General features: G+C 46.2%; 1 protein-coding gene across 1 annotated transcript in view; it reads left to right on the forward strand.

The window, feature by feature from the left end:
• DOC2B (double C2 domain beta) overlaps positions 1 to 12,425 on the forward strand; it is a 192,921-nt gene extending 180,496 nt beyond the window's left edge. Inside the window, exons 7-9 of the mRNA XM_075904663.1 lie at positions 6,559 to 6,640; positions 8,505 to 8,601; positions 9,649 to 12,425. Coding sequence (XP_075760778.1) covers positions 6,559 to 6,640; positions 8,505 to 8,601; positions 9,649 to 9,785 — 316 coding nt within the window. The 3' untranslated portion in view covers positions 9,786 to 12,425. The remainder of the gene's footprint in view (positions 1 to 6,558; positions 6,641 to 8,504; positions 8,602 to 9,648) is intronic.
• Positions 12,426 to 13,238: the final 813 nt, after the last annotated feature.

Genomic DNA, 13,238 nt, shown 5'->3' on the forward strand with positions numbered 1-13,238 from the left:
ATTTTTGGGGGCAGCAATTATGCAGAGTGCAGAGCACACTTGTGCAGTACATGCAGCTCTAGTGGCCTCTAGGGACTGGAGTGTGGTATAACCATTGCACTATGACAAGATTTAGAATAGCATCTGAACAGCTGCTCAGCGGGAGTTGGGGAAATGCCTGTTTTTTAATGCAAGAGGCCAGTATGCTACTTTCCACTGCTGCAATGACTTTCACCCAACGGATCTCAAAGAACTTTAAGGAAAGTAGGTAAGAAATAATATGCCCATTTTATAAAAGAGGAAGCCATAGCTCAAAGCAGGTCAATAAGGGTACATGTACACTACAGAGGAAGAACAAAACTGCCACTGTCTATCTTCTGGGGTTCGATTTAGTGGGTCTAGTGAAGGCAGCCAATTCCAAGTGAGAGGAGCACTCCGGTTGATGCCGGTAGTCCTGCTTCCAAAGGTATAAGGGAAGTTGAAAGGAGACTGTTCTTCCTTTGACTTCTTGCAGTGTAGGCAGCGCCAAAAGCCAAGTTAAGTTTCTTCTTTGAGGAGTGTCCCTGTGGGTGCTCCACCTTAGGTGTCTTGGGCACCGCTGCACGCCTAGTCAGAGATTTTTGGTAGCCGTGCTCTTTGGTGTGCTGCACACGTAAAGCAGACGGCATGCACGGTGCCTCTACCATGCATACACAGCAACCGTCCCTTCAGTTCCTTCTCTGCCACCGCTGGCATCGGTCGGAACCACTCTGCTCTCTTCCAACTTTCCCTTGTTAGCTTAGGATAGTTCATTACTTGTTTATTCTCCAGTTAAATCGTCTCAAGTTTATTGTTAATTGATAGTTGTAGTTTAAAAAATATATTTTTTGGTTCTTTGATTACTTACGGTTAGTCCTTTCTAGCAACCCTAAAATTTTTGCCCAGGTTTTAAATGGTGCCTATCTTGTAGGCTTTCAATTCCTGTCTCTGATGGGCACTCTCAATGTGTTCAGTGCCCAGGCCAGACACATGCCACAGCGCACTGCGAGCATTGCAAACAGTTAACAGCTGCACACGGAAGGCCAAGGAGCTACAATTGAATTACTCTCCCCAGAAAGTGCCATAAAATCAGCCTCCGACCCGGAGCACTCTACACCACCACAGCAGTCCTCATCAGTGGCCGTGTCAGAGAAGGCAGCCCCATCTTTTTAAGATTCTTCCTTAGACCCTCCTAGGAAGGATCTCACACGATGGGAAGAGGTGACTCCCCATCAAAAACTAGGGGAACGGCACTAAAATAACCCCTGCACCAACCCATTCAAGGGTTCAGGACAGGGAGGTACCGGGACCATTACTGGAACATGGCTCCTGAGGGTGTAAGGACCTGGCAGTGCCATCAGACAGGGCACTGAGTAAGCCCAAGTCAATATCGGCATCGGCTGCGCCAACATCTACTGTCTTGGCACCCAAGAAGGCCAAGTCAAAGACTCACCATGGACAGGGACCATCAGCACTGAAGCACACCAGAGTACCCACCACACCTTCGGTACCAATGCCTCCGCCGGTACCAAACATACAAAATCATGCCTCACTTTTGGGTCACTGGCACCGCAGATCACCACAGTACCAATGTCCTCTGCACCACCAGTGCCGCCTATATCAGTTGCCCCTCCGCTAACAATGGTGGAAGAGCTTATGGTCACATTGGTACCGATCACGCCGCTCGCCATTTGGTACCTACGGTACACCTGCATCCAGCAAATTCATGTTATCCACTCCAACCCGCTCAGCACCGCCTCTGTCCAGCAATGAGGATGACGAACCAATCAGTGGAAGCCATACTCCAAGGCATTCTTCACCTAAACAACTACAGCGCCAACAGATGCATCCACCAGCGCCGCAATGGCAGATACCTCAGTGGCTCCCACCACCTCCATCCATGCCACCAAATTGGACATATTGGGCCCCTTATAGGAGTCAACAGCCACAGATTGTGCAGCCTCAAATAGCCATAACTGCCATCAAGCATGGGCTCCCTTCCATCAATGGACACCTCTCGTTATGAAGAGGACGTAGCCCTCTCCCCAGCCCCCTCAACCGACGATGAGTCCACGGTCTCTTCTCATCCACCCGTGTATATTTCGTCTTCCTCTCCTGATGCCCCCCCTTCCTGACAGTGGGGGATAACTTCAGATCCTTTCAGGAACTGTACAGAAGGGTAGCGGACACTAGGGCTACGTCTACACTGCAGGCTTCTTGCACAAGAACTGTTTTGCAGAAGAGTTACATCTCTCCGGGTTCCCACACGAGATCCAGGCCACAGTCAAAGACCTTCCCTTTCAGGGTCAAAACTCTTCGCTGACATGACGGACGCCTCCCTTCACCCTCTGAAGGACTCCGATACTACCTTGAAAACACCGGGCATCCACGGTCCTGCATTAAAGCGTAAGCAAGGCAGGAATTTCACTCAAAAGTATAGACCAGCATCATTCTCCCAGCCTCAGAGACAGTTCGACAATAGAAGGAGGCGATAGACAAGGAGGAAATAAACCTCGGACCAAACCTCCACCTCCCAATTGACTACCTTGAGGCAAACCTTTTGAGCCTTATGTCGAGAGTCTGGTGACACCTTCTTGTTCAAGGCAACTACATCCTTTCCGCCTATTCTGGCAACGTCCAGCACCCTTCTTTCCCCAACGGTCAACCATCACGACTGACAGATGAGTCCTGGACATTATAAAGAATGGGTATTATATCCCTTTCTCTTCTATCCCATCCGCCCTCACCCCCCACCTTCCCTGTCCCTCTTCAGGGACCCATCTCGCGAAGCCATCCTTCAAGAGGTCAAACACCTAACTCCATCTCGGAGCAGTGGAACAGGTACCACAACGATATGAGGGAAAGGGATTCTACTCCCACTATTTCCTGACCCAAAAATAAGTCAGGGGGATGGAAACCTATTTTCTATCTTAGGAGACTTAACAAACACATGATTGCTATGGTTCAAAATGGTCACCCTATCCACAATAATCCCCGCCGTGAACAAAGACAATTGGTTATCGACTCTCCAACTTCAGGAAGCATATTTTCACATTTCCATCCATCCAGCACTTCGCAAATACCGCAGGTTGACAGTCACCAGAAAGCATTACCAGTACACGGTCCTCCCCTTCAGTTTTTCTACAGCCCCAAGGGTGTTCTCAAAGGTACTATCAGTCGTTGCTGCTCAACTATGCAGGCAAGGAGTCTCCATATTCCCATATCTGGACGACTGCCTCATAAGAGCAACTACAACCTCGGATACACAGAAGGCAATCTCCCTCACTAGATCTCTTTTTCACACTCTGGAATTACAGATAAACTTTGCCAAATGCAAACTCCAACCATCACAAACAATGGAGTTCATCAGAGCCCACTTCAGCTGCGTGAGGGCCATAGCATCCTTGCGCTCAACAGATTTCATGCTATCAGGGACCTCATAATGATAATACAGGACACTCCAAACACTACAGTGAGAATTCATTTACAACTACTGGGTCACATAGCTGCAGCACCCTCAGTGGTTTTGCATGGCAGGTTGTACATGTGATCAATGCAGCATTGGCTCCAGACAGTATTCAACCCACGGTACAACTCAGTCACCAAAAAGGTGTCCGTCCCAACCAAGGTCAAGCATTCCCGCCACTGGTGGACAGACCAAAGAAATGTGTGCACTGGTGTCCCTTTTTGCAAACGTATCCAGTCCATGACAATTACGACAGATGCATCCCTCCTTGGGTGGGGAGCTCATCTAGGACACTTCACTACCTAAGGCCAATGGTCAAGCAGGAATCCAGCCTACACATAAATGTTGTGGCACTTATGGCACTATTTTATGCATGTCGACACTTCCTACATCAAATACAGAATTGCACAGTTCAGATTTTCATGGACAATCAAGCAACAACTTTTTACATCAACAGATAAGGGGGCACCAGATCTTTCCTGTTATGCAGAGAAGCAGTCCGCCTTTGGACATGGTACACAGTGCAGGACATATACTTACAGGCCTCATACCTCCCGGGCAAAGACAAACTTATGGCCGACAGCCTCAGCAGGAACTTCAAATCCGACCACGAATGGGAAATCGACCCATTGATCATACATCGCCTCTTCATGCGCTGAGGATTTCCCGACGTGGACCTGTTTGCAACCAATGCCAACAAGAAGTGTCCACATTACTGTTCTCTTGCGGACATTGGCAGGCACTCCCTGGGGGACACGTTTGCAATATGATGGAACACAATGCTCTTACATGCTTAGCCACCCATCCCCTGAGTGGTCAACAAAATAAGAATGGAATTATCCACAGTGATTCTTATCGCCCCAGACTGGCCGAGACAGACTTGATACACTTACCTTACTCAGATGTCTACAAAATAGCCATGGTGCCTCCCACTTCTTCCTTATCTCCTAACCCAGGAGAAGGGGACCCTGTACCATCCCAACCTACAGTCACTCCATCTTCACATTTGGTCCTCAATGGTTCACCTTGTTAGAGATAACTTGCTCAGAACAAGTACAACAAATCTTACTCAACAGTTGCAGAACATCAGCCAGAAAATCCTACCTTTACAAATGGCACAGGTTTGTGATATGGACAGAATGCAGAAATTTGGAATCAACCACAGTTCCTCTCAGCATTGTTCTGCAATATATACTAGAGCTGAAAGACTCAGGACTATCACTCAGCTCTCGTAGGCTATGTCTACATTGGCATTAAAGTATTTGTGCAAGACAGTGTCTACACTGGCATGTGCTTTTGCACAAGAGATGTACTTTTGCGCAAAAGCATCCGTGCCAGTGTAGACATTCTCTTGTGCAAGAAAGTTCCGATGGCCATTTTAGCCATCAGGCTTTCTTGTGCAAGAAATTCATGTTGCCTGTCTACACTGGCCTCTTGTGCAAGAACAGTTGCGCAAGAGGGCTTATTCCTGAGTGAGAGCATCAGAGTTCTTGCGCAAGAAGCACTGATTTCACACATTAGAACGTCAGTGTACTTGCGCAAGAACTCCCCGCCAGTGTAGACAGGCAGCATGTTTTTGCACAAAAGTGGGTGCTTTTGTGCAAAATCATGCCAATGTAGACACAGCCCTGAGGTTCATCTTGCTGCCATAACAGCTCTTCACCAATCAACAATAAATCAGTTTTTGCTCACTCCATGACCAAACGGTTTTTGAGAGGCATACAGAATACTTACCCTCCTCCCAAGCCCCCCACACTCCTGAGACCTGAACCTGGTTTTACAGGCTCTCACTACGAAACCATTCGAGCCTCTGGCAACATGTTCCATGCTCCATCTCTCCATGAAAGTTGCCCTGCTCATAGCACTGACATCAACCAGGAGAGTCAGTGAAATTGGCGCTCTCATGTCAGACCCTCCATTCACCATATTTCAAAAGCACAAAGTAGTTCTCTGTCCCCACCTGAAGTTCCGCCCGAAAGTCTCCTCACACTTCCGCTGTAACGAGCCTATAAACTTACCTATATTTTTCCCAAAACCTCACACTAGTGCCAGTGAGGCTGTATTACACGCACTTGATGCAAGAAGCACGATTGACTTCTACTTAGACAGAACTAAGCAATTTCATAAAACAAATAGACTGTTCATCTTCACCATGGAGAGATTGCTCGGCATGCCATTCTCCACTCAGAGGATTTCCCAGTGGATAGTGGAATGCATTAGCCTAGCTTACACTACTAACGGACAGTCACCTCCTTTCCAAATCAAGGCCCACTCAACTAGGGCTACCTCAACTACCACGGCCTACATTCATGGCATCCCCCTCGTGGACATTTGCAGGGTGGCTACATGGTCCTCCACCCACACATTTGCAATGCATTATACTCTGAACAGTCACCCCTCTAGGGGTACTCATTTCAGTCATACTGTCCTCCATACAGTACAAAATACTGCCTAACAGAAGCGCCTGCCTCCTTCACAGATATGGCTAATAAAGTGGAGCACCCACAGGGACACTCCTCAAAGAGGAAGAGAGGGTTACTCACCTGGTGCAGTAACTGAGGTTCTACAAGATGCTTGTCCCTGTGGGTGCTCCAGCACCCTCCCTTCCTCCCCTCTACTTCGGTGGGCCGCATTCTCCTTCTGGAGCAGAGAAGGAACTGAAGGGACAGTTGCTGCGTATGTGTGGTAGAGGCACTGTGCATGCCGTCTGTTTCGCGTGTGCAGCACGTCGGAGAGCACGGCTACCAAAAATCTCCAACGAGGTGCACAGAGGTGCCCAAGACACCTAAGGTGGAGCATCCACAGGGACAACCATCTCGAAGAACCTCAATTACTGCACCAGGTGAGTAACTCTCTCTACTTCAATTTCAGCAACACAATTAACATAGCTGAAGTTGCGTATCTTAATTTGACTTTGTCCTGAACTGTAGACGTACCCAAATTTACCCCCATGGTCTCAAGCGAGTCACTGACAGAATTAGGAATATAACTTAACTGACTGCTGGGAACAACATAGCTCAACCATGTAAAAAAGAGATGCTGACTGTCAGCTATATGGCTGTGTGTTCTAACCAAGTTCTGTTTTATATTTACAGCTACTTGAAACCAGACGAGGACAAGAAATCAAAGCACAAGACAGCAGTGAAAAAGAAAACACTAAACCCTGAATTCAATGAGGTACTTTGGCACATACTATATCTGAATGCTACTAAAATGGTGCACAAGTAAACCGACATTCTACAGTAAACTTCCGATAATCCAGCACCTTTAGGACCCAGGGGGTGCCGGATTATGAGATATGCCGGACTATCAGAGGGGGGGGGCCTATGAGGGGTCTGGAGTGGGGTGGGAGGGGATGCCACCCCAGGCCCCTCATAACCCCCCCTTACAATAGTCCGGCTTTGCCCCAGGCGTCCCTGATTCAGCTGCTGCTGGTCAGTTTCAGCAGCAGCTGAATCGGGGATGCCTGCAATAGAGCAGCTGGGGTGCTGCCGGGTTGGTCCCGCAGCGCCGAGGGGCGGCACTACGGCACCAAGCCAGCAGCACTCCAGCTGCTCTTGGGGACGCCTTGGACAGAGCAGCTGGGGTACTGCCGGGTTGGTCCCGTAGTGCTGCCCCTCGAGGCTGCGGGACCAACCCGGCAGCACCCCAGCTGCTCTTGGGGACGCCTAGGGCAGAGCAGCTGGAGTGCTGCCGGGTTGGTCCCGCAGCGCCAAAGGACGGCGCTGCAGGACCAACCCGGCAAGACCCCAGCTGCTCTGCCCCAGGGGTCCCTGATTCAGCCGCTGCTGAAACAGATCAGCAGCTGATTCCAGGAAGCCCCGGGCAGAGCTGCTCTGCCCCGGGCTTCCTGGAATCAGCCGCTGATCTGTTTCAGCAGCAGCTGACTCGGGGACCCCTGGGGCAGAGCAACTGGGGTCCTGCCGGGTTGGTCCAGCAGCGCCGAGGGGCAGCGCTACGAGACCAACCCGGCAGCACCCCAGCTGCTCTGCTCCCGGCTTCCCCGATTCAGCTGCCTGTCAGTTTCAGCAGCAGCTGAATGGGGGAAGCCTGTCCGGCTGCCCCAGCACTTCCGGGTTCCTGATGGTGCCGAACCATCAGGAGTCCCGGAGCGTTGAATGCCGGACTAATGGAGTTTTACTGTAATGTATGAAATCAGGGCTTCTTGCGCCAGATCTCTGACGCTCCCGCTCAGGAATAAGCCCTTTTGCGCAACTGTTCTTGCACAAGAGGCCAGTGTAGACAGGCAACATGAATTTCTTGCGCAAGAAAGCCCTATGGTTAAAATGGCCATCAGAGCTTTCTTGCGCAAGAGAGCGTCTACACTGGCATGGATGCTCTTGCGCAAAAGCACATGCCAATGTAGACACTCTCCTGTGGAAGTGTTTTTGCAAAAGAACTCTTCCGCAAAAGAGTTTTTGCGTGAGAACGCGCCAGTGTAGACGTATTATGGTGTACCACTTGCTAGGTGTCTCAGTGGTAGGACTGTTGCCTGGAATGACCAATGCGTGTTAATCATATACAAATAAAGCCCTCTCCTCCACTGTCACCGCCGACACATAGCATAAGCCCCAGCTTGTGATTCACTTCCTTGTGCATGTTCTATCATTGGTAAATGAGAATTGTCCTGGCCAGAAAACAAGTGGCACCAAGGGGCATATGCAGTGATCCTAGTAAGCAAACACTTTCTTCATGCTCCTCAGAGCCTACTGCTTCTATCCCTGACCTACCGTGCCTTTGTTCCACTCAGCTGCCACACTTGGCAAGCCAGTGAGTCCTGTTGAATTGTACCTTAAACCTTCCTTGTTGCTGTAGCGTACAAGCATTTTCTGCAAAACATCTTTGCATTGAGGATGCTCTGTAAAACCACGTTGCACTGCACTAGCATAGCCAGAACAATGAGGGGTCCTGTGGCACCTTAAAAATGAACAGATTTATTTGGGCATCAGCTTTCGTGGGTAAAACCCACTTGGTTAGATGCACCGCTGTGATCTTGGTAACAACATGCTGCCTCCTGAATTCGGTGTCTTCCCCACAACAGGAATTTTGTTATGAGATAAAGCATGGTGACCTGGCAAAGAAGACCTTAGAAGTCACAGTGTGGGATTATGACATTGGAAAGTCAAATGATTTTATTGGTAAGTAAGATATTCTTGAAGTAAGTTGAATGCTGCTTTGGGCATGTGAATCTGACCACCTACCTTACGGGATGCAGGGGTAGAATCTAGCACACACTTGCCTGCCCAATGCGCCCTGCTGCCACACACCAAAGTTCTATTATGCACTTTGCCATTTTGCTTTGCAATGGGAGTCAATTAAAGTGCCCCAGTGAACATGTGCAGCAGGCAGGTGTAACTCTCCCCTGCACTAGCCAGCCACACACAAGCCTTTTCTTCTGAAAGCCAGAGACAAGTGAAAATGGAGGTTTAATATGTCTTTGTTGAATGCAAAGGCTTCAAACCACCTTTGTAGTATGCAGCGGTCATTTTGTTTTGTGACCATAATGATTTATAGTCAAGAGTTCGTTACTTCTGTATGCCTTTGGAATCAGAGGGTCATTTGCAGTCCCTCTCTGGGCCATTCTTAAAAAGGACAGGCTGTTCCAGTTTCCATGTTTGCTCCTCTGAGCATAGAACACTTTGGCATGTGATTTAATGAACTTTCCTTTTCTCGGTCAGATCTTAGCCCAATCCCTCTCCCCATACCAAGGGACCTGTTAAATCAAGATGGATACTTCTAGTGCAACAAATTAAACAAACAAATCACTTGAAGTTTGAACACTGCCAAGAGTATTAAACTCAAAGGAGGGGGGCAGTGCCATAAAGGCAGCGTGGGACAAAGCCACCCCCATTAACAGTGCTTGAGAGATGTATTTCTTCCTCCACACCCAGCTGTAAGTGGGTGGGGCCAGGATAATCTAGCCAGGAAGTGTTCATCTACCCAATGATTGTACCCACTACTAGCCGCCTCCATCCATCCAAGCTACAAAGAAGAAAAGGTACCTGTGTACTCCCCTTGCCACTCACCCTTCTCAATATCTGTTTCCAGTAGCTACCAATGAGTATGGAAATCTGTCACCCTGCATCTATTTCACTTTCAGTAATACTTCTCTGTCTGGCTTGACTGGCACAGCTTGGCTTATCTCTGCAGGAATGAGCTGACTGTCCCTCTCTCTCTGTGTTAAGGTGGCGTAGTATTAGGAATTAATGCCAAAGGGGAACGGCTGAAGCACTGGTTTGATTGCCTGAAAAACAAGGACAAGAAAATAGAGCGCTGGCACACACTAACGAACGAGCTGCCGGGGGCCATCCTCAGCGATTGACCCTAGAGACAGGCTAAGGACCTTGAAGATAGCACAGCTCTCTCTCACAACCAGAACCAGGAACAATTCATGCCTTTGGACTTCTAGTTTACTTACTACTTTAAAAGGGATACTAAGTCAGCAAGAAAGAGTGGCTTGGTAAATTCCAACTGATGGTCAGACTGCAGGGAAATACCACTGAAGAAGACAAAATTGCTTTGTTCAGTGGGAGTGATCCTCTCGGGTTTTCTCCCAAGTGTATGTGAGCACCTCCTCTTTCCAAAACACACAACACACACAGAGTCAATTGAGAAAACACAGGCCTGCATGCACTAGAATTGTGATATTTACTAACTATTTGATATACTGAATTATCTTCTTGCTGCCTTGCAAAATGAATGGATCACTTTTTGTTTGTGTTGCTACTATGAGCAAAAAGCATAGAACTATTTTACTAAGGCGACTGTGCCACATTTCTGGTTGTCAGTTTCTGTGGTTTGGGCCTGGACAGTCTTTATGCATTTAAACCTCACCTTTTGGAATGATTGTGTTCGCCAATAACCTATGAGGACTGTTTGCTTTTCTTTCCGAAATGTAATGCTTGTCCTGTCTGATAATCTATATGAAGTATACCAGTATGCTAAAAGGGCTGTGCAGCTATATAAGGCAATAGCTTCCTTATATAAGTCCACCTGGGAATAATAGGAGGTACTTGCAGCCTCACCAGGAATAATACAAGGCTTCACATTTGTTAAGAGAAGTTTTGATATTTAAAAAAGATCAGAAAATCAACAGACAGACCCATTCCAGCACTTACTGTCACTCTATTACAGACAGTGGGATTTCACACTAACACTTCCATACAGCTGCTATTTTTAGGAAACCATGAATCTGCCTTTCTTCCTGTCAACTACACAGCTGGTTAGAACAGGACTATTTTTCACTGAAATTTACTTTCAGATTTTACTTTTAGTTAAGATATTTCATTCTGGTTAGTGAGAAGGAACATAACCCCTGAAGACTTGCCACTAACTAGAAAGGCAAGAGGAGGAAAACTTGATGCTACAGAAAGTGACATGGGTCAAAGTCCACCTTTAGTTACGTGCACACAACCTTCATGGACTCCAGTGGGTATTGTATTTGTGCAATGGACAGAGAATTTGGCTTTGTCTCTTCCTTTAGTCAGCCTTCCTATCAACCTATGTAACTCTGACTCCGCAGGTATCCCCATTAGCTATTCCCCTCTACAAATCTGTTCTTGGCATCGAGGCTGGCTTCAGTCAGTGTCCAAAGAATTAGGCCCTGATTTTGCCCTGCTGAGGTCAATGGTTGTTTTGTGGGAGTACTTATCCCTTGCGCATTCCAAATCTGAATTACTGAGCGGCAAAACCAGTCTAACAACAAGTTGGTTCTAGAATCTCTCTCTATCAGACTCATAGCTCCCAAACCAAAATTGTCTACTTTCTCCACTCTGTCACAGACACACTCCGTACAATGGAGCAAAGTTTCCTCTCTTCCTTTCATTAACCACACTGTTCTGTTTTCCTAACTATGGCCAAGAGAGTTCACAGGTTTTTCTGCACACACAAGGAGTCACAAATGAGCTAAACTAATTGCAAAATGTTGCATATTGTCAGAATTTTCAGACGCCTTTAACCCATGCACTATTGAGAAGATCCATAGTTACATTCAGTTTTCATTCTCTCCTATGTAGTAGTTCATAAACATGTATTTTTGGGCTGAAGATCACTTTTTGGGATCACTGTGATCCCTTTAGACCCAGATTTATTTTCCAAGTTAATGATACACCTTGTTAGATATGGGAAAACCTTCTTAGGGCATTTTTAACAATATAATATTTGTAGTGAATTATGAAGCTGTGCATGGATTTTATTTGAATGCTAACAGTGTGTCAAGTTAGATGATCTCACCAATTCTCTCTTGTCCATGTATGTTACTGTTCCAGCACTTTAAAATATAGCAGGATATTTAGGGCCTGATTTCAGAAGTGCTGAGTCCTCACAGGAATCCATGGCATGTCTACACTGGGGAGTTATTTTGAAATAACAAGAGGAATGTCCACAGTACCCAGCCTGTTATTTCAAAATAATGGGCTTGTTATTTCCAAATAACTCCTGCTTGTGAAGAGTAATAAGCTTATTCAAAGTAGTTATTTTGGGAGTTATTATCTCAAATTAGCTTTGCAATGGGAGTCGATTAAAGTGCCCCAGTGAACATGTTTTTATTTCAAAATAACCTGCTAGTGTAGACATAGTCCATGGGAGCTGCATGTGTTCAACCACTCTGATAATGAGGCTCTTAGAATGGTCAGGAATAATGGGAACTCTTCCCTTTGGTCAAAGTTATTTTAAAAGTACCATTTGTTTAAGCCTAACGTGGAGTGGGACATAACATGTGCATTTTTTTCATTTTGTATTGAAGTCTTTTTTAACTGGACTGTAAATATAAATTGCATGCAAGATAGTTGTTGTCATGCAAGAACTTGTTAAATGTTTGATACCAATGTTTTGCTACAAGGTGAAGGCTGCAGTAATTGTCCTTAACTGCATCCTACAAGAATTTTGTATTTTAGTGTTATCTACGTGTACTTTTTGTTCGATTTGTTAAAATTTATAAATAGAACCCAAAATAAAAGAAAAAGTGAATTCTGAAGGTTCAGTTTCTGAGTCTTCCCCTATTTGTACAGTAATCACATGCTCAGTCTACTCTGCCACATTTTAAACTCTCACATGCTGGAATGACAACAAACATGACACAGACTTTCACCTCTTTTGAGGGTGTGTCAGTTTTCACAGGCACTGGATGAATGGCTTAGGATTTTATGCACTTTTTTAAACGTACTTTTCAGTACTTTAAAGGCAAAAATTGCTCAGCAGCAACTGATTCTATCTAGGAAAAAAAATGTTTATTTTGCCCATTGTAAAACCAAGCACCAAATCCTGCTTGACTTACTTGTGCGAGCAAACCAGCTGAATGAAGAGCAGGATCTGGCTTCCACTTTATAATGTAACAATGTGGGACTGTTATAAGTGCATCACTAAAAAATGCTAATTGTTTTAGGATTATTTTACAAGACATATTGACTCAGACAGAACCTGAGGCGATCGCTACATTACTCAGATTTTGCCAACAAGTCTGCGTCGACAAAGCCTTGTTACTAAAAGTCAGCATACATGAACACTTTGTCAGCACTTTTGTCGAAAAAAATGCTTCTACCCCCAACTAGGGATTTTACTTTGTTGATCAAGTGCACATATAGACATGCCCTTAGAGTAGCTATTCTTTTTGACATTACAAATAGCTGCTGGGGTCACAAAGGGTATGTCTGCACAGCAGGGCTAAAGTCAAATTAAGCTACACAACTTAAGCTACATCAATTGTGTATCTTAAGTTGAACTAGCTTAACTCAGCTTTTGGCGCTATCTAGAAAGGAAGTCAAAGGAAGAACACTTT

Source organism: Pelodiscus sinensis, chromosome 21 (genome assembly GCF_049634645.1).
Source record: "Pelodiscus sinensis isolate JC-2024 chromosome 21, ASM4963464v1, whole genome shotgun sequence".
In the NCBI taxonomy this organism is placed as follows: domain Eukaryota; kingdom Metazoa; phylum Chordata; order Testudines; family Trionychidae; genus Pelodiscus; species Pelodiscus sinensis.